Below are 22475 nucleotides of genomic sequence, written 5' to 3' on the forward strand. Positions count from 1 at the left end.
GAAACATTTTTGATCGTCATGACTGGGAGGCTGCCGCTGGCATGTAGTGGGTGGGTGGACGCCCAGGATGCTGCTCAACATCGTACAATGCATAGGACAGCCCCCACAACAAAGAATTATCCGGCCCCAAATGTCAGCAGTACCAGGGTTGAAAAACCCTGCATTATGCACTTACGAAAATGAATTGAAAATGAAAAAACAGGGTTAAGGGACAGCTTTCAGTTATGCGATGTTAATAGAAGTCTTTGTATTAACCTCTCTCCTCACTTGTCTTATCATTTCTGCTCTCATTTTTCCTTTGTTCTGTTGTCTTCATTTACTTTTCTTACTCTAGCTCTTTAGAATTGTAATTGTTTACATAAGCCAACTATCTGTCTATGACAAGGTTTATATGAAATGAATGGAGTACACACAGAGTGATTAGAATCAGATATCCAAGAGTATAGTGAGCAAAAGGTGTTAATTATTTCCAGAGGAAATTTTTTTTCTTCCCGAGAAACAGTTGATACTGTTGTGCTTTTCTTTGCTAAAGCAGTTGATTGCTTTGAAAATTTGAGAACCACTTCTTTGAAAATCACTAAAAGAAAATAAAACGGAATCTTTTAGTGAACAATTTCTTTCTTTCTTTTTTTTTTTTGGAAAGCTTTTATTTATTTATTCATGAGAGACACATAGAGAAGCAGAGATATAGGCAGAGGGAGAAGCAGGCTCCCTGTGGGGAGCCTGATGCGGGACTTGATTCCAGGACCTGGGATCACAACCTGATTCCAGGACCCCAGGATCACGACCTGAGCCAAAGGCAGACGCTCAACACTGAGCCACCCAGGCATCCCTAGTGAACCATTTATTTTTGATGATTTGGCTTCATTCTGTGAATTTGACCAAGAGCTAATTTCTATTCCTTTTCTCTGCATGTTACCAGGATACCCAGTCTCTCTTTGGGAGCCCCTCTCCCCGTATAGCAGCTCATATTATTGGAGCAGAGGATGATGATTTCGGTACTGAACATGAACAGGTAGGTGATGACATTTTTTTCTAAAACACGGATTATTAATTTTTCAACGTGTTCAATTTTGTTGCAAAAAAATAAATGCTTTTTGGAGACTGGGATTATATTTGTAAAGATTTAAAGCTGTGTCCTAGAACTGAGATTGTTTAATTGCTTGGATTGTTTAGCTTTGACCAGAAGAAATGGCTTTGCCTTTAAAGCTGATAAGTGATTGATTTACACTTAAGTACTTCAATTTGGGAGATGGAAATATAATTGTAAATATATATTTTTTTATTTAAAATTCCAGTTGTTTATTGATGGTGTATAGAAATGTGAGTGGCATGATTCTTGTCCTTGTATCCCATGGTCTTACTAATAAACTCATTTACCACTTCTAGGAGCTTTTTAAAATAACTTTTTGGGATTTTTGACATAGACAACCAAATTTATTTCCTTGTTTACTTGTTTTCAATCTGTTTATCTTTTATTTCTTTTTTTTAAAGATTTTATTTATTTATTCATGAGAGGTGCTGAGAGAGAGGCAGAGACATAGGCAGAGGGAGACACAGACACAGACTCCCCGCAGGAAGCCCAATATGGAACTTGATCCCCGACCAGGGATCACGCCCTGAGCTGAAGGCAGATACTCAACTGCTGAGCCACTCAGGCGTCCCTGTTTATCTTTTATTTCTTGTTTGTACCTTTATTGCACTGGTTAGGTCTTCCACCATGAGGTTGAATTGGAGTGCTAAGACAGGACATTCTTGCCTTATTCCTAACCTTGAGGAGAAAAATATTTAGTCTTTCATCATTAAGTGAGATGTTAGCTATAGGTATTTTGTAGTTACTTTTTATTAGGTTATCGAAGTTTACTTCTATTTCTGGTTGCTGAGATTTTTCATCATGAATGGATATTGAACTTTGTTGAATAATTGAGATGATTGTGGGTTTTGTTTTTTTTTTTTTAATTTAGTCTCTAAATAGAGTAAATTACATTGATATTAGCATGTTGGCCAGCTTTGCATTCCTGGGATAAACTACAATTGGCCATAATGTATTTTCTTTTGTATATATTTCCAGATTCAGTTTGCTATTATTTTGTTGAAGATTTTTACATTGGTTTTTATGGGGGATATTGGTTTGTCATTTTCTTTTTTTATGATGTCTTTGGTATTTGAGTAATGCTGTGGCCCCCTTTTTAAATTTTATTTACTTACTCATTCAGAGAGAGAGAGCATGTAAGTGGGGAGAGGGGCAGAGAGAGAGAGAGAGAAAGAGAGAGAGAGAATCCCAAGCGGGCTCCCCCACTGAGGTGAAATCAAGAGTCAGACCCTTAACCAGCTGAGCTACTCAGGTACCCTTCATGCCGGCCTCTGAAAATAACTCGAGAAGCATTCCCTCCTCTTGTATTTTCTGAAAGAGATCATGCAGAATTGGTGTTATTTGTTTAGATTAACTTTCTTCTCTATTTGGATGTGAGAAGTTAAATGGAAATTGTGATTCGAGGTTTCCTTAAGTTTAACTCCTAGTTTTCTGTGTTCAGTGTAGTTCGGGAATATCTTCTCAGAGTCATCTTGCTTAAAACTATACCTCTCCATTTTCATACCACTATTTTTGCAATTAGCTCAAAAGGAAAGGAAGACGTCTATTTCATTATTAGGCAGAGAGCCTCCCCTTACATTTTTAGAAGTGTTTTTAATGCTGTTTTTTGCATCCTGATTTATAGACACCTGAGCTCCTCGATCATCATCTTCTAAATTTACATTCTCCTAAGATGGGCTTTCTTTCAACCTGTTTCCAAGAGGTTATTAATTTTCAGGGGAAGAAATCCCATAAGCTCATGTACTAATAAATTTCAGTGAAATTTTTGAAATCTTGAGTTGTTTTAGGGTAGGTCAAAGTGAAGTGTAGGTAGCTGTGTTTAACTGTGCTTACCTTACATTGTGCACCTGGGTGTGGAGTTATTGATGTATCCATACTTCACTTTCCTAGATCAATGGGCAGTGCAGCTGTTTCCAGAGCATTGAACTGCTGAAATCTCGCCCTGCTCACCTGGCTGTTTTCTTACACCATGTAGTCTCACAGTTTGACCCCGCCACACTGGTAATGTATTTGTTCATTTAGCCAGTTCAAAGTTCTTACACTGATTCTTATACCGTAAAACCTCTCACTTCTGCAAGATGAGTTTCTAAACATATCAGGATAGATAAGATAATTAAAATACAGTTGATTTTTTTTTTTTAAACTTGGTTGTGTAGAAATGAGGACTTTGCTTATGGTGGCTTACTTGTTGGAAATTTTCCTGCCCAGTGAACATCTAATAGATGATGTTTTTCATGATTTCTCCCTTTTACTCTCTTATCCATTTCTCCCTCTACTACAGCTTTGTTATCTGTATTCAGACCTGTATAAGCAGACCAATTCCAAGGAGACTCGTCGCGTCTTCCTTGAGTTTCATCAGTTCTTCCTGGATCGATCTGCAGTAAGTTACCAAGTTAACGTTATATAATCTTTGCTATAGTACATTGAGTTACTGGTCTCCTACTTCCAGTCTTCCCCTGCTTTTGGACTTTATTGTTGTGGACTTTCTGACATCTGTGTTGTATGTAATCAGTTACTGATTACTCTTGACTGTTACTTTTATTATTTCTGAATTAGTTGTAGGCTATGAATTCTCACAGTAGGTGTTAGGGAGTACATATGTATATTTGGGTTTATACATGTGCATAATTAGGACAAGAGAGTGCAAAGAGAACACAAATGATATACATACATATGTATGAGGATCCAGAGGATAATACTTGCATAATGAACTCGGGTTGGCCTCTTTGAAGTTTGGAGCCACAAGGGTAACTAAAAAGTGGTAGAAAAGATCTTACAGAAATGATAATAGTGTTTTATTTTACCAGTAGGAATCTTTGTAAGGTTTTTAAACTAATGAGTTTTATAATTCTTAGCTTTGCAATAGGGTAACAGCCTTTAATGCTTCCTGCGTAATCATGCTCCACTCCCTGGGCCTTCCACAGTTGTACTCCTCTTTGATGACTGTTCCCCACCCTTCCTCTCCCGAAACCTCACTTCCTCTCCTGCCCTTTCTCAGCTGAGGCTCTTGCAGTTTCTGTGGGAAATCTGAAGTATTTGCAGAGAACTTCTACCGAATATTTCCCCCACCTTCATCATTCTGTACGCTCTTGCCTTTCCCCTGATGCTGTGGATAGCTAGCTTGCCTTCTTTTCTCCAAGGCCTACTCTTGCCCTCTTCACCTGGGTTGGTGTATTTCCTTCTACCTGCTCAACATGATCCAAGCAACTGTCATCTCTCCAGCACCATCAGTTCTTTGTTTCCTGCTGAATCATTCACATTAGCATGCAAACATTGTGAGTTTACCTATCTTAAAAGAGACTTACACTGAAACAGACCACTTCTCCCTCCAGCTCCTGCCCCATTTTCCTTATATTTTTTTATTTTCTTATATTCCTTTATATTACCTACATGCCTACACATTGTGAAATACAGTTACCTTCTCAGTGAGGCCTTCCCTGAGCACCCTACTTGAAATTTTATGTCTTCACTGTCTGTCCCCTTTCCTGTGTTATTTTTGTCTGTAGAACTGAGATTATATGTGAAGCTTTCATTTTTTTTTTTTTTTTTTTTTTAGATTTTTAAAATTTATTCATGAGAGACACAGAGAGAGAGGCAGAGACCTAGGCACGGGGAGAAGCAGGCTCTCTGCAGGGAGCACGATATGGGACTCGATTCTGGGACCCCAGGATCACGACCTGGGCAGAAGGCAGGCACTAAACCGCTGAGCCACCCAGGCATCCCTAAAGCTTCCATTAAGGCAGATATTTTTGTTCTGTTTATTGCTGTTTCTACAACACTAAATAGATCCTGGCACAGACTGATCACTCAGGTATTTATTGAGTGAATTAATTAGGGTTCTCATTATGCTGATATTATGAATACTGCCAGTGTAAAATATTATACATTATATTTATTAAGAAAATTTACTTCCATGAAGAAATGACAGTATGTTGAAGTATATTTGAATTTTATATTTCCTTTTTTAAAGATTGAAGTACAATTGACATTGTTTTATTAGTTTCAAGTGTATAGTATAGTAATTCAACAATTCCATACATCACTCAGTGTTAATAACAAGTGCACTCCTTGTATCTCCTATTTGATCCAAATCCCACCCCACTCCCTCTGGTAACTCTCAGTTTGTTCTCTATAATTAAGAATCTGTTTCTTGGTTTGTCTCTGTCTTTTTTCCCTTTGCTCATTTGTTTTATGAATGAAATCATGGTATTTGTCTTTCTCTAACATTCTCTGACCTATTTCACTTAGCATTATACTCTCTGGCTCCATACAAGTCATTGCAAATGGCAAGATTTCATTCTTCTTTATGGCTAAATAATTTTCATTGTCTAACTATGCGCCATCTTCTTTATTCATCGATCAGAGTGTACTTGAGCTGCTTCCATATCTTGGCTATTGTAAATAATGTTGCTATAAACATAGAAGGGCATATATCCCCTTGAATTAGTGTTTTTGTATTCTTTGGGTAAATACCCAGTAGTGCAACTGCTGAATAGTAAGATAGCTCTATTTTTAACTTTTGAGGAACCTCCATTCTGTTTTCCAGACTGGTGGTATCAGTTTGCATTCCACAGTGCAAGAGGGACTTTTTCTCCTTTTTCTCTACATCCTTGCCAATGCCTGTTGTTTCTTGCGTTGTTGATTTTAGCCGTTCTGACAGATGTGAGGTGGTGTCTCACTGTGGTTTTGGTTTGCATTTCCTTGATGTAGGTTAGGATGAGCATCTTTTCATGTGTTTGTTGGCCATCTGTAGATCTTTGGAGAAATGTCTGTTCATGTCTTTTGCCCATTTTCAAATTAGATTATTTGTTTTTTGGGTGTTGAGTTTTGTAAGTTCTTTATATATTTTGGATACTAATCCTCCATTGGGTATGTCATTTGCAGATATCCTCTCCCATTCCATAATTGCCTTTTAGTTTTGTCATTTCCACCACTGTGCAGAAGCTTTTTATTTTGATATGGCCTTAGTAGTTTATTTTTGTTTTTGTTTCCCTTGCCTCAGGAGATGTATCTAGAAAAAAGTTGCTACAGCCAATGTCAAGAGGTTACTGCCTGTGTTCTCACAGTATTTATATGACTTCAGGTCTCACATTTAGATCTTTAAAATGGTTTGAATTTATTTTTGTGTATGGTGTAAGAAAGTGGTCCAGTTTCATTCTTTTGCATGTAGCTGTCCAGTTTTCCCAACACTATTTATTGGAGAAATTTTCCTTTTCCCATTGGATATTCTTTCTTGCTTTGTTAAAGATTAGTTGACTGTATAGTTGTAGATTTATTTCTGGGTTTTCTGTTCTGTTCCATTGATCTATGTGTCTGTTTTGTGTCAGTACCATATTGTACTGATCACTACAGGTTTATAATAGAACTTGAAGTCCAGAATTGTGATGCCACCAGTTTTGCTTTTCTTTTTCAAGGTTACTTTGGCTATTCAAGATCTTTGTGGTTCCTTAAAAATTTTAGAATTGTTTGTTCTAGTTCTGTAAAAAATGCTGTTGCTGTTTTGATAGGGATTGTGTTGATGTGTACTTTGCTTTGGGTAATATAGACATTTTAATAATATTTGTTCTTCTAATCTTTGAGAATGAAATTCTATTTCTTTGTGTCATCTTCAGTTTCCTTTATCAGAGTACACGTCTTTCACCTCTTTGGTTAGGTTTATTCCTAGATATCTTAATATTTGTAGTGCAGTTACAAATGGGATTGTTTTCTTAATTTCTCTTTCAGTTGCTTCATTATTAGTGTATAGAAATGTAATACATCTCTGTATGTTGATTTTGTATCTTGCAACTTTACTGAATTCGTTTGTCAGTTCCAGCCGGCTTTTGGTGGAATCTTTTAGGTTTTCTCTATATGGTTCATGTCATCTGTAAATAGTAAAAGTTTTACCTCTTCCTTAACAATCTGGGTGCCTCTTCTTTTTGTTGTCTGCTTTCTGTGGCTAGGACTTCAGAACTTAGTTGAATAGAAGTCGTGAGAGTGGACATCCTTGTCTTGTTCCTGACCTTAGGGGGAAAACTCTGTTTTTTCCCATTGAGTTTGATGTTAGCTGTGGGTTTTTCAAATATGGGCTTTATTATGTTGATATATGTTCCCTCTAGATCTGCCTTGTCAAGAGTTTTTATCAGGAATGGATGTTGTACTTTGTGACTTACTTATTTTATGATTGCAAGTTTGTGCCTCTTAATCACCACCACTCATTTCACCCATTCTCCACCCCATTTACCCTCTGGCAGCCATCAGTCCACTCTGTATTTATGAATCCATTTCTATTTTTTTTGTGTGTTTGCTCATAGGTTTTAGTTTTTTATATTTCCCATATAAGTGAAATCATATGGTATTTATCTTCTCTCTCTGAACCATTTTCCTTAGCACAATTCCCACTTGGTCCATCCATGTTGTCATGGGTGGCTAGTTGTCATTCTTTTTTTATGGCCAAGTAATATTCCATTATGTATATTTACCACATCTTCTTTATTCATTCATCTGTTGATGGACACTTAGGCTGCTTCCATATCTTGGCTATTGTAAATAATGCTGCAATGAACAGAGAGGTGCATATATCTTTTTGATTTACTTCATTTATTTCAGGTAAATCTCGAAATTAATTTCACATTTCTTAATAGCTTCAAACTAAGTCAAATCTTTATTTTGCTGCTCATGATCTGTATTAAATTTATCAACATTAGAGTATAAGAACCCTGCTAAATTTATTTGCTAATGATTCTTTAATACCACTGGTGATATTAATTTCATATAAATACAGAAATGAGCATGTAAATCTTTTTTTGCATTTGTGCTGGCAGGACTTCTAGGACAGTTGATTTGAGCTACTGTGTGGCAACTTCAGTTAAAGAGAAAGCTTTGAAATCTATTTCATTGTTCTGATGAATATTGGAGATCTCATAATTTTCACCAATGACTTTTTAATATAAAGCTTTAGATCTTAAAGGAATTGTTTAAATTCTGGAAGTAGATGACTTAAGTAAGTATATAATACAAAGTAAGCATGAAGAGGTTAAGATAGTTTCTCTAAATGGAAAATTTCCCAGATGGTGAGACGGAAAACACAGTTATATGATAATGGGACAAGAAACTGCAGTTATTATGGGGAAAATCCTAGCTAAGAAGAAGTTAATTATGACACAGTTATCTTCGTTGGCTCAATAGTAAAAACTACAGATAGTTATTGGAGGTCTAATACTCCAAAGCCTCAACATTGACATCCAATACCTTCTCACTGAGGCGTGAATGTCATGAGGGTCCTTTAACTTTACATAGGAAATTACCAGCAATATATGATCTATGGTCTCAAATACAGCAAAAAAAAAAAAAAATCGTGGTTGTATATGACAAAGTTTTCCATATAATATACACACTGTTTAGATTTTAGCTATATTGATTTCAAATGATGTATAACTGAGTATATTAACCAAACTACAGATATTTCCCCGATAGTGTGATCCTTGGGGAAAGGGCTTATTTTCAAGTTTAAACAGTGAGACTATCCACAGCTGTGACATTTGGATGGGGTAGGTGAGCTTATCCCTGAATGTGATTATAAAAATAGCTATCCAAGTTGCATCTCTTCACTTTATATGAATTCTTATATATATATCTCTAAGAGTGCTTAGTGTTGTGTGACTTTCTGTTTGCATTTTTGTTTTAGCACCTGAAAGTTTCTGTGCCTGATGAAATATCAGTAGATCTAGGTAAGTCTGGAGCATCCGTATCCTGGAGAATCCGTAGCTCAGCTCAGCTCAGCTCTAAAGGTGTTATCTATCACATGACGGCTAGTAGGGCATCTCAATCACAATGGAAAGAGAGTCTGTAATACATTTAAAATATAGTATATGAAATCTGCGATGTGAAGTAGAATACGTAAATGCATTGAAGACCTTCTCTTGCTCTACTTTGAGTTCTCACCAAATAGCATTGATATATTGCCAGTTACAACACACAGAACATACCCTTAAGACTTATATATTTACTTGAGAGAAAGTGAGAGACCAAGCATGAACAGAGGGAGGGACAGAGGGAGAAGAAGCAGACTCCCTGTTGAGCAGAGAGCCCGATGTGAGACTCAATCCCAGGACCCCAGGATCATGACCTGAGCTGAAGGCAGACACTTAACTGAGCCACCCAGGCACTCCCAGAACGTACCTTTAAAATCACATAACTCTTTGCCTTTCCGTGATGCAGAAAAAAGGAGACCTGAGCTTATACCTGAGGATCTACACCGCCACTATATCCAAACAATGCAGGAAAGAGTCCACCCAGAAGTTCAGAGGCACTTGGAGGATTTTCGGTAAGCTTGCTGGGTGATAGAAGCTGATGTGGTTATTCTGAATTAATCTTCTTTTTAGGTAGCAAAAGTTTACACGTTAAGTCCTTGGCTCAGAGTACGGTCTTTATCACTGTGATTAAAACATAATGAGCAAAAAAAAAAAAAAAAAATGTGCACCTGGAGTCAGAGTTGGTGTGTACTGAGTCTGTAGTCCCCATTCCATACGCTTCCAGGACTCACTGAACCCACTGTTCTTCTAGGCTAAGTGTGCTCCGTCAGGATGTGTCCTGTTGAGCGATCACCTCTAGAATTCTTTTCCTCCGGTGTCCTAGGTGACAGGGGCCCCAAAATAGAAAACTGACATTTTACCTGTTGCTAGAAACTCTTAGCTATGGAAAGTCTGATGAAGGATTTCCAGAGGGAGATAGTGCTTCTCTGGGCTATCTCAGGAAGTTGTCCTGTTCCCTTTAGGCAGAAGCGTAGCATGGGACTGACCTTGGCTGAAAGCGAGCTGACTAAACTCGACGCAGAGCGAGACAAGGACCGGGTAACTTTGGAGAAGGAACGGGCATGTGCAGAACAGATTGTTGCCAAAATCGAAGAAGTGTTGTAAGTAACAGAAGTATATGTAGACATACCCTCTCTCTGGAGATGCTCATTATGCTTCATGCACACCTTGAACAAATTTAGAAGGGGTGGCAGATTGCATATGTGGAGCTATGTATTTGGGTTTTAATGGTTTAATTTTTCAGTTTTGCTGATGTTTTAGCAAAGCTCTTGTGTTTCTTTTTCTGGGTATTGGTAAAATGAGTGACTATAAAATTTCTAACTGATGAAAAACAGGTTGAGCACTTTCAGTGGTCTCAGTTCATCGGCTTTGAAATGATCTCATGCCAGAAAATATTGACGATTGATGACATGAGTGAGGAAAGCATATGGTCCCTTGAGGGGTTTGCATTTTTTTTGGTATTTTATGCCAGGTGACAAAGATTGAGGGTGGCCCAAAGCATCTAGCTCTGCTCTGTTGTTTCAGGTGTTGTCTGAGTGAGTAGCATCTCTTTCATTATATGACAGTATTTAATTTTGAAATATTTTTATTTTTAGGATGACTGCTCAGCCTGTGGAAGAAGATAAGAGGTAATATAACTGGGGTTTTTTTTCCCCTAGAATTTGATGAAAAAAAGAAACTTTTTTCCTGTCAGTCCTAAATAGGATTTCTCTCTTTTAACTTCAAAATTCAGACTGTCTCCCTCTGGTGGCCTCAATTTTACTTGACTAATATCCTCGCATCTTGAGTAGAATCTTTTTCTATTTGCAACAAATAGATTCTTCCTTAGTTTTTCCTTGATGAATGATTTCTAAGGATTCCAGCATTGGGGTTTTTGAAGCCATTTGATATCTTTATTCTACCTACCCTCCCTTCTCAGAATTCTTTTTTTAAGATTTTATTTATTTGTTTATGAGAGACACAGAGAGAGAGGCAGAGACATAGGGAGAAGGAGAAGCAGGCTCCTCATAGGGAGCCCAGTGTGGGACTCAGTCCCAGAACTCCAGGATCATACCCTGAGCCAGAGGCAGATGCTCAACCGCTGAGCCATCCAGGAGTCCCCCTTCGTAGAATTCTTATTTTATTTAATTTTTCTCCTCCAGTTCAACAATGCAGTATGTTATCCTAATGTACATGAAGCATTTGGGGGTAAAAGTGAAAGAACCTCGAAATTTGGAGCACAAGCGGGGTCGGATTGGATTCCTTCCAAAAATCAAGGTAAAACTGGGTAATAATGTGTTTGGGTCTCCATGCTTCTTTCCACAGGTTGCAGTGGTGTCCTTCTTGGTACTTACCGTTCCAGCAGGTTGGTACTAGGCATGCTAATAGGTGTATGATATGGCCCCTCCTCTCAGGAAGCTCAGAAATCTAGCGAGAAATCCAAGCATGTAAAGCAAGGATGAGACAGTGAGGAGTGCAGATAGCAGTTTATATAGAGAGTGCCATCCCAACAGCCTTGTCTTTCCTTTTATGACCCCTGTCATGGTTGTAATTATGTATGTTTCTCTTTAGTTTTTGTTAGACTCTGAAGCTCTGTGAGGGCAAGGGCCTCCCTCATTGTATCCCCAGCTTTTAGCACTTTGCCCTCACACATTAAGAGCTTATTAAGTACTCGTTCAGTAGTTGGATGAACTGCTTGGCACAAGGTCCCAGTAAATGTGTCCTAAAATTACCTTTGTTTTCCAAAAATGCCAGCTTTAAAGGGGTTGAAAAGACACCTTGCATTTGATGTGTGCACAGTACCACATGCCGCCCTCTATCAAGTGCTCTGTGTGTGTGTCCTTCACTCCCATTTAACCAATTCTCTCAGCTGACCATTAGAATTGCCTTTCTGTGTTTGAAAGCCACAAAAGAAGTCTACTCTGTTATCTATCTCCTAACCTCTCTGATTGTACCTCAACTCTAGCAGAGTATGAAGAAAGATCGAGAAGGCGAAGAAAAAGGAAAGCGCAGAGGATTCCCCAGCATCCTGGGACCCCCAAGGAGACCAAGCCGTCACGACAACAGTGCAAGTATGTTAAGTCGGAAAAGCAGCCTTCTCACCAGCTCCCACCATCTTCCCTCAGAGGCTCACTTAGCTAGAATGAATTGCTGGACAAAGGTGTTCCTGAAATGATTCCATTGAGCTTCCATTGTGCCTTTATTTCAAGGTTACTTCTGAACCAACTACCCCCATGTGGCTCTATAATTATCTTAAACATCTTCTTTAATGGCATTATCCCAGCAGTTGTCCATAACGTAATTTACTTACCTGTTCTGATTTTTGTTTGCATCCAACATCTGTTAAATTAAAAAAACTAAATGTGCCTGGATTTCTCCACCATTCTTTGTTTAATCTTTTCATACACATATTACTCACCATACTTCTGCAGTTTCTCCACCTCTCCATTGTGCTTTATTTCCTGACCTCCCTCCACCCTTGGGCCCAATAGAGAGAGAGATCAGGCCACTGATCTGGGGGAAAAATAGGGAGGATGGAAGCTCAGCCAGGGAAATCAGGTTATGTACTGGTCTTCAACTGGGCAGCTCTACATTTGAAATCATTGGCCAGGCTGGAGTAGGGGTGGGATTGTGGTACAGTGCGAAATTCTCAGACACCAGTGGTGCCCCTTGCTCAAGAAACACTGAGAAGATGAAGGAAATTCAAAGAGAAGAGGTTGAAGAGAATGGAGTATTTCACAGATGCTGACCATGAGTTCCAAGGGATGTAGAAGAGGAATTGAGGAATAAGAGAAGGAAGAATTTGAAGATTAGGTTTATCCAGAGCTGTGTGAGGGAGTGCAGTGCTTCTGGGCGATGATGACAACTGAGGACATGAGTGTGTTTTGACTTCTTATAGTTACTGACCTGAGCAGGAGTGGTGAGCTGGCTGCCAGCAGTTTCTGTAGTCTCTGAGGCACAATGTAAGAATGAAGCTGCGAGTATCGGGGAGGGGTGGGGGGCCATGAGCTCCCAGGAATAACAGGCTTCATTCTCACTCTCACAAGTAAGCATAGTTCTGTGTGCCTCTGTCTTCCTCTCTCAGTATTCCTGCCATTGCTCTCCTGTCCTTTTCTCCCTCCCGTCATTCCCCCTCATCTTCCATCTTCTTCTTCCTTCTCTCCAGCCCTCCTCCACCTGCCTTCATCTCTTTCTCTCCCTCCTCTCTCTCTTCCTCCCTCTTCCCTTTCTTTTCTTTTCATCCTTCCTTTCACTCTCTTTTCTTCCTTCTGCCATTTTTTCCTATCTATCTATTCCTCACTCTGTAACAATTCATAGATATTTTTCTAGGGTCCACCATGTTCCAGACATCTTTTTTTAAATCCTTTGCATCATCTTTTTTTTTTTAAGCCTTTTTGCAACATAAATTGTTAACCATTGCTTTCTGTTCAGTTGGCAGAGCCATGGAACTACAGAAGCAGCGCCACCCGAAGCACTTATCCACACCTTCTTCTGTGAGTCCTGAGCCTCAGGACCCTGCCAAGTTGCGCCAGAGTGCATTAGCAGGCGAAGGAACAGAGGTCGGATACCTGCCAGCCAATCCCATGTCCTCTGTGGCTGCTGGGGCCACTCTTTCCCAGGAAGGAGGGAAGGAGAATGATACAGGTAAGCCGGTGCTATAGTTCGATTTAGTAACTAAGTATTGAGATTTTCAGTCCCACTAAGTAAGAAATAGAGTGGCATATTGTTTTAACCAAGACTGAATCCAATTTCATTTTAACATTTTAATGTTCTACAAGTGATAAATCCATGCTGAATGCTCATTTTGAGTTCTTGTCAATTCAGAAATACTGACTGAGCTGTCAGACATTTGCTTTGTATCAGATGTTAGCACACAATAATTATACATAGATTCTTGCCCTGTGCCACTTAGTCTCATAAATAAAAATAGTCACATAAATAAAAATTCAAATTGTGCCAGATCTAGTAATGAAAGGGTAAAAGGCGTGTTGAGGGGACTTAGTAGCTAGGGGCAGATGTGGGAGGAGTCTAAAAAAGACTTTTTTTAAAAATCTGAGTTACTGGAGATTTTTTTTTTTTTAATACTAAAGGGAAGCTAGTTGAGAGGAAGAGGTTGAAGATGCAGGAAATAACTGTCTATAACTAGTAGGACAAGGTTTTGAGAAGGAGAGCAGAGATGAGAGCCAGAGTGTGTGTGAGGGCAAGATTATTAGCTGAGCAAGAAGGCCAAGAGGCCTTAAAGAGTAGAGAAAGATGTGAAGTAATTGTAGATCATTGGGGAAGAAAGCTTGTGACCATATTTCTTCATGCTTGTTATAATGGGTTTCTTAAGCAAGTAAGATAAGAGAATTGGTGCTGTATTTGGAGAAGGGAATGCCTATCTGTATTAGTGATTTTGGAAGCAGTTCAATTTCTGGTATGACAAGGTCAAGGATAAAGCTGTGGGACTTGTCACTGGAGTGGCAGAGGGGAAATTACTAGAGATGAAGAAAGTAAGGAGCCAAGAAGCCAAGAGTTGGAATACCTTAACATCCCTGGGGTTTGAGGTCACCCCTTGTGATAGCAGCAAAGAGATGAAAACGGCACCAGCAGCCGAAGGTTCAGTACTACTAGATGATTGTCATAAAGAGGGAGAGCCTCAGTGCAGAAAGGGATTTCTCTAAGAAGGCAAGATAGTGGTCTAAAAGTAGTGTTGAGGAACAAGGGTATCTATTTGTCTCATCTCCACACTGAAGTATGTATTATATAATGGAAACATCTGTCTCCATTTGAGAGGGCTGTAGCAGAACGGGGTGGGGGGCAAGGAAGCATGGATTTGAGACAAAGCAGGAGGGGTGACATGCATAGAAAAATCTGGAGGTTTGCCTTATATGGAATTCTGAAGACGTTGAGTTGAGTAGATGTACGAATTCATGGCTCCCAGCTCACATTGAAATAAAAACATGGCAGATAGGTAACCAGTAACAACTAAATAAAAAACATGAAGAGAAGGGAAGTAGAGGAAGGGAAGATATTAACAAGTAAGATATTTTACCAAATTTGGGGGAGATTAAAAGTGGACAAGAGTGATTTGAGGGATAAAACATCATAGAGGAAGCTGGAGTCTATAATGTATTCAAGGAGGCCCAGGTGGGAGCCAGGCTGCCTGTTGGAAACTTTGGAGAGATGTTGGGCTCAGAGTTGGCATGTCTTATGGAGTGCATGAGTAAGAAGTAAAGCTGAAAATAATGAATTAATTGGAGGTCTATAATCAAAACAATGATGTCAGCAGTTTCTGGTCCTTGCATTGTAAAATATGAGCCGCATGTTGTATACACCAGAAGAAAATGAGTGTGTTCTCTTAGAAAAGTTGAATTATGTAGGGCAAGGTAAGTCCTCTGTAATATTAGTGCTGTGGAGTTCTAACATTGGGAGCCTAAAACCTGAGTGTAAACATGCCAGGGTCTCACTCTGCCCAGGGAGCTCCCAGCTACAATGGGCTTACATCCGTATGGCTGTAAAGGAAAGCCACAGCAGCTACCCAGCCCTGCATTCTCAAATATGAATAGTATTACTCATTCTTGGTAAAATTTCCTTGTTAGAACCAAGTCCTAAGATAATACATAATGCCAACTATATCAATGACATAAAAAAGAGAATACAAAATAAACATAAAAACTGTCCCTGCAATTTACACGTTTAATGCAATCCCTATCAAAATACTATGGACTTTCTTCAGAGAGTTGGAACAAATTATTTTAAGATTTGTGTGGAATCAGTTTTTTTTTTTTTTTAAATCATTTATTCATTCATGAGAGACACAGGGAGAGAGAGAGACAGAGACATAGGCAGAGGAAGAAGCAGGCTCCATGCAGGGAGCCCCATGTGGGACTTGATCCCGGGTCCCCAGGATCACGCCCTGGGCTGACGGCAGCACTAAACTGCTGAGCCACCCGGGCTGCCCAAGATTTGTGTGGAATCAGAAAAGACCCCAAATAGCCAGGGGAATTTTAAAAAAGAAAACCATAGCTGGGGGCATCACAATGCCAGATTTCAGGTTGTACTACAAAGCGGTGGTCATCAAGACAGTGTGGTACTGGCACAAAAACAGACACATAGATCAATGGAACAGATTAGAGAATCCAGAAGTGGACCCTCAGCTTTATGGTCAACTAATATTCGACAAAGGAGCAAAGATTATCCACTGGAAAAAAGACACTCTTCAATAAATGGTGCTGGGAAAATTGGACATCCACATGCAGAAGAATGAAACTAGACCACTCTCTTGTGCCATACCATACACAAAGACAAACTCAAAATGGATGAAAGATCTAAATGTGAGACAAGATTCCATCAAAATCCTAGAGGAGAACGCAGGCAACCCCCTTTTTGAACTTGGCCACAGTAACTTCTTGCAAGATACATCCACGAAGGCAAGAGAAACAAAAGCAAAAATGAACTATTGGGACTTCATCAAGATAAGAAGCTTTTGCACAGCAAAAGATACAGTCAACAAAACTAAAAGACAACCTACAGAATGGGAGAAGATATTTGCAAATGACGTATCAGATAAAGGGCTAGTTTCCAAGATGTATAAAGAACTTCTTAAACTCAACAGCAAAGAAACAAACAATCCAATCATGAAATGGGCAAAAGACATGAACAGAAATCTCACAGAGAAAGACATAGACATGGCCAACAAGCACATGAGAAAATGCTCTGCATCACTTGTCATCAGGGAAATACAAATCAAAACCACAGTGAGATACCACCTCACACCAGTGAGAATGGGGAAAATTAACAAGGCAGGAAACCACAAATGTTGGAGAGGATGTGGAGAAAGGGGAACCCTCTTGCACTGTTGGTGGGAATGTGAACTGACGCAGCCACTCTGGAAAACTGTGTAGAGGTTCCTCAAAGAGTTAAAAATAGATCTGCCCTACGACCCAGCAATTGCACTGCTGGGGATTTACCCCAAAGATACAGATGCAATGAAATGCCGGGACACCTGCACACCAATGTTTATAGCAGCAATGTCCACAATAGCCAAACTGTGGAAGGAGCCTCGGTGTCCATCGAAAGATGAATGGATAAAGAAGATGTAGTCTATGTATACAATGGAATATTACTCAGCCATTAGAAACGACAAATACCCACCATTTGCTTCATTGTAGATGGAACTGGAGGCTATTATGCTGAATGAAATAAGTCAATCGGAGAAGGACAAACATTATATGGTCTCATTCATTTGGGGAATATAAAAATAGTGAAAGGGAATAAAGGGGAAAGGAGTAAAAAATGAGTGGGAAATATCAGGGAGGAGACAGAACATGAAAGACTCCTAACTCTGGGAAACAAACTAGGGGTAGTGGAAGGGGAGGTGGGCGGGGGGTGGAGATGACTGGGTGACGGGCACTGGGGGGGGGGCACTTAATGGGATGAGCACTGGGTGTTATTCTATATCTTGGCAAATTGAACATCAATAAAAAATAAATTTATAAAAAAAATTTTAAAAAAACTGCCCCTGGCCGAAAACAATAATTTAGGTAAAAGACAAAAACTTAAAAAAATACCTCTAAGTTAGTATGCTTGGGGAAATTTTAAAAGTTATTACACTTATAAAACAAGAATAATAATGCTGGGCAGCCCGGGTGGCTCAGTGATTTAGCACCTCCTTTCGCCCAGGGCATGATCCTTGAGACCGGGATTGAGTCCCACGTTGGGCTCCCTGCATGGAGCCTGCTTCTCCCTCTGCCTGTGTCTCTGCCACTCTCTCTCTCTCTCTCTCTCTGTGTCTCTCATTAGTGAATAAATAAAATGTTTAAAAATAATAATATAACTATTACATAGAATACAATAACTACTGTGATAAACTACCTTAAAACTTCATAGCTTCACACAAAACATATTTATTATGTCACATTTTTGGTGAGGAACTTGAGAGCAGCTTAGCTGGGCAATTCTATTTCCTGTAGTGGCAGTCAAGATGTCAATCAGCCATCTGAAAGTTTAGCTGGGGCCAGACACATGCATCTGCACTCACACTGGTAGCTGGTGGCCTTGGGCCTATGCTCCTTGCTGGAGGCCTTGGCTCCTCACCACATGGGCTTCTCCACAGAACAGCATGAGTGTTCATGACATGGTAGCTAACTTTCCCCTAAGTGATCCAAAAGAGAGCACAAGAAAGGAGCCCCCCTATCTTTAATGACTTAGTCTCTGTGGTCACACATTGTCATTTCAGCAAGTTAAAGCCAGCCCCTAAATCGAGCTCACACTCAAGCAGGAAGGAGTTAGGCTCCACCCCCAGAAGGGAGGGAGGAGTAGCAAAGAATTTGTGCACATATTTTCAAACCACCACAGCTGCCAAGAGTTTAAAAAAAAAAAAAGTCCCTAAAAATAAAGTCAAGGAAATATTTCAGAATGTATATCAGAAATGTTGAGAGATAGAAATCAGAGAGACAGGAATTACGTAGAGAGCCACTTGAGAGGTCCAACGTCTCTCTCTTCTTTGACGAAACATCAGCAGGAGAAATAAGAGGCGAGGCAATTGGAGAAATGATAGAAGAGACCATCTCAAAGGGAAAAAGACTTGTCTTCAGACAGAGTTCGCTGGGAACCACCTATGATGAATTAATATCAGTAAGAAAAGTAACAACAAGAACCATACCTAGAATGTCTCTAAAAATTTCTGTACACCAGAGATCAAGTCCCAAAAGCTTTGAGGGGAAGGAAAATGAGGATTATGCTGCATCACATTTCTCATGATCACACCAGGGGCTAGATTACATGGGAATCAGGCCTTGCAACTTACTATAAAAAAATTATTGAACTTAGAATTCTATGTCCATCCAAATTACCCATCAGACGTGAAGAAGGGTATAAAGACATTTTCAGATATGCTAGGATTCAAAGCTTAACTGAAGTGTGTCCTTTCCTGAACATGATTTGAAGATACATACTTCAGCAAAATGAGAGAAAAATGAAAGAAGGCAGTGTTACGGGGTCTGGGAAATACTGGAAACATCCCAGGGAAGTGGTGAAGGGCAAGCAAGTCTCAGATGATGGTTAGGTCATAGGCAAAGGGAGCCACTGCCCCAGATTGGAACATAAGGAGTAGGGGATAAGAAAAAGGGAGGTTTTAAGCAGTTGGTAGTATGATGTAACAAATGAAGAAATCTGAGATGTGAATAAAATGACAGTGTTTTGACAGCAATCAAAGTAATTTAGAAATACTAAGAAAAACAAAGTTGTTCAAGAAAGTTAAGTCATGGAGCACCTGGGTGGCTCAGTGGTTGAGCAGTCTCCTTTCACCTCAGAGTGTGATCCTGTGGTCCTGGGATGGAGTCCCACACTGGGCTCCCTGCAGGGAGTCTGCTTCTCCCTCTGCCTGTGTCTCTGTCTCTGTCTCATGAATAAATAAATGAAATCTTATAAAAAAAAATACAATGAAAGGGAAGAATATGGATACTAAATACCTACTTTGATAGACAAGAGTGTTAAGGTACTAACTCCTTGATGAAACAAAAATGTAGATACAATTCTATCATTTAAACTTAAGTAATAACCAATAATAACCCCATAATAATAATAATAATAATATTAAACATTGGGAAGAAATGAGGGGGAAGTGAAGATGGGAAGTATAAGTGAGTAAAATCCTCAGAAGAGGGAGAAACAGATATTACATAAAGAGGGGCAGGAGAGAAGGAGAGAATCTCAAACCAACTCCATGCACAGTGCTGAACTCCACATGGGGCTCGGTCTCACTCACGACTCTGAGATCATGACCTGAGCTGAAACGAAGTTGGGGGCTTAACTGACTGAGCCGCCCAAGCACCCCATTATGTTGATTTTTTTAAAGTTGCTTAAACATGATATTCCTAGGAACAGTTTTTAGTGCATTTAAAATTTTATGTATTAAAATTTTGGTTCTAGATGACATGCAACTGTTTGAATAGGAATGTGGCTATGGATAGATTGAAGTTCTCTTCCAGGACGAATTTTTTTTGGAATCATTATCTTCATTAGCACCATCTGAGTTTTTGAATTTTGTCTTTCCAGGATCAAAGCAAGTTGGAGAAACACCAGCATCTGGAGACTGCATAGATAATACCCCTCGGACTCCCAATACCATCTTTGATTTCCCACCTCCTCCCTTAGACCAAGTGCAGGAGGAGGAATGGGAAGTGGAAAGGTGATTCAGTGGTATCTTTGGAGGGTGGGGATGTTAGGAGAACCCTCAGCTATTTCATTGTATATTATTCCTACACTTAGTAGCATTTCCCCCACATGTGCTTTTTGGGAAAGTCCTAGAACTTATTGGTAGTAAATATTAGGTACTGAAATGTTTTATTTTATTTTATTTTTTTAAAGGATTATGTATTTATTCATGAGAGAGACACAGAGAGAGGCAGAGACATAGGCAAAAGGAGAAGCAGGCTTCCTGCAGGGAGCCCAATACAGGACTTGATCCCAGGACCCTGGGATCAGGCCCTGAGCTGAAGGCAGATTCTCAATCACTGTGCCACTCAGGTGTCTCTACTGAAGTGTTTTAAATTTATTTTGTATCAAATCATTTGACTATCTAGAAGAATTATTTATCCGTCACTGTAGTTTAACCCAGTTTTTAGTATTGCTGGCATAAATTTCTTTTTTCTCCTTTTCATTGAAGTGTAGTTGACATACAGCATTGCCTTCACTTTGGGTATAGGACATAGTGATAACAAATGTATACCTTATGTTGTGCTAGCCAAAGGTGTAGCTGCTGCCTGTCATCATAGAACACCACTGACTGTATTCGCTATGCTGTACCTTTTGAAATTAGTGTTTTTGTTTTCTCTGGGTAAATACCCAGTAATGAACTTAGTAGACTGTACGGTATTTCTATTTTTAATTTTTTGGGGAACCTCCTTACTGTTTTCCACAGTGGCTGCACCATTTTACATTTCCACCAACAGTGCACAAGGGTTCCTTTTTCTCCACATCCTCGCCAACACTTGTTATTTCTTGTCTTTTTGATACTAGCCATTCTGACAAGATGATATCTCCTTGTGGTTTTGATTTGCATTTTCCTGATGATGAGTGATGTTGAACATCTTTTCTTATCTTGTTGGCCATTTGTATGTTTGGAAAATGTTCAGGCATAAATTTCTTGATTACTGTTTTGTTTTCTTGTTGACCCTTTGTTCCCCATTGTTTTAGGGTGACTGAGCATGGGACACCAAAACCCTTTCGAAAGTAAGTAATCCTAAAGTAGCTTTCAATAGAGGCATATTTTAAGAAATAATATCTTTTTTTCTCTGACATCGTAGTTTTAAAGGAAAGGAAAACCTGTATACAAATCTGTTAGTATAAAAGAAAATTCTTAATAAACACACATCATTCAAAAGATATTTATAGAGGTATATATAACATAGATAAGTCATTTTGTAGGAGAGGGTGATGTTTCAGGCCCTGTGCTAAGCAGTACTTCAGAAATATGACTTATTTACTGTAATAGAAAAACTTGTTCTATTTCCCATTGTCCATCTGATGTCCCCAAATAGAATTCATTGTTGTTTTTTGGTTTTTGGTTTTTTTCATTCAGGTTTGACAGCATAGCTTTTGGAGAAAGTCAAAGTGAGGATGAACAGTTTGAAAATGACTTAGAGACAGATCCACCCAACTGGCAACAGCTCGTTAGTCGAGAAGTGTTACTGGGCCTAAAGCCTTCTGAGATCAAAAGACAGGAAGTAATTAATGGTGAGTTTAATTAGACTTTGTTGTTGTTCACATACAGTGAGTTTTATTAGACTAAAACAAGCCCCCAAGCTTTGGAGTTGGCTTCAAAATTTCTGCTAGCCTTTTGTTCTATACAGAGGGGAGTTAAACTAGATAGATGATCCTTGAGCTTTCCAACTCAAAACATGCAAATGATTCTGTGTTCTTAATGGTAATTTAAAAGGAAAAGGTGTTTAGCTTTCAAGATGTTTAAGATTCATAGGATTATAGATCTTGAAGTTGAACAGTCATTAAGGCAGCCTGGTCTCATCGTTAAGTTATTTTTATGCATAGTATAAATGGGGAAGCTCAGGCCCAGGGTGGTTGAATGAATCAAGATCATATAGCTAGCTGATAAATGATAGGGACAAAACTGGGAGTCAGGTGTCCCTTTACCCTAGTGCAGTGTTCTTTATTTTGCCCTAATATATATATGTGACAAAGATGTGGGTGACATGGATGCTGTGCCCTCCACTATCCTTAGGATGCGATTTCAATAAATACCTTTCCTGTGTCTGATAACTTTGAGACATAGTGAAATAACAAGTCTAGCCTCAGAAATGAGGGTTTATAGGCAAATCAGATAACCAAAAGTACTATTATTTTGAAGAAATAATAGGCTAAATGGTGTTTGGGCTTACTGCTTTCTGATGTTATTAGCTATGATTGGTGAATAGTGTTGTGAAAAGACAAAAGGATTTTGGAGTACATTGTTAACTTTAAAGATTTTATTTATTTGTGAGAGAGCAAGAGAGAGAGAGAGAGACAGACAGCACAAACAGGAGAAGGGGCAGAAGGAAGGGGACAAGCAGACTCCCTCCCAAGCAGGGAGCCCAATGTGGGGCTTGATCCCAGGACCCCAAGATCATGAC

The 22475-nt window shown here is 39.2% G+C and overlaps 1 protein-coding gene across 10 annotated transcripts in view; it reads left to right on the forward strand.

Moving 5' to 3' along the window:
- ARHGEF12 (Rho guanine nucleotide exchange factor 12) overlaps window positions 1-22475 on the forward strand; it is a 151388-nt gene that overhangs the window by 103349 nt on the left and 25564 nt on the right. For 9 of the 10 annotated variants that reach the window (XM_072822386.1, XM_072822389.1, XM_072822387.1 and 6 more), the window contains 13 exons: window positions 923-1015; window positions 2984-3094; window positions 3375-3473; window positions 8760-8802; window positions 9293-9398; window positions 9849-9986; window positions 10482-10514; window positions 11028-11142; window positions 11831-11936; window positions 13297-13509; window positions 19906-20038; window positions 21046-21081; window positions 21431-21585. In XM_072822386.1, the coding sequence (XP_072678487.1) occupies window positions 923-1015; window positions 2984-3094; window positions 3375-3473; window positions 8760-8802; window positions 9293-9398; window positions 9849-9986; window positions 10482-10514; window positions 11028-11142; window positions 11831-11936; window positions 13297-13509; window positions 19906-20038; window positions 21046-21081; window positions 21431-21585 (1381 nt within the window). The remainder of the gene's footprint in view (window positions 1-922; window positions 1016-2983; window positions 3095-3374; window positions 3474-8759; window positions 8803-9292; window positions 9399-9848; window positions 9987-10481; window positions 10515-11027; window positions 11143-11830; window positions 11937-13296; window positions 13510-19905; window positions 20039-21045; window positions 21082-21430; window positions 21586-22475) is intronic. The other variant, XM_072822382.1, reaches the window with a different exon arrangement.

This window comes from Canis lupus, chromosome 3 (genome assembly GCF_048164855.1).
Source record: "Canis lupus baileyi chromosome 3, mCanLup2.hap1, whole genome shotgun sequence".
NCBI classification, from domain to species: domain Eukaryota; kingdom Metazoa; phylum Chordata; class Mammalia; order Carnivora; family Canidae; genus Canis; species Canis lupus.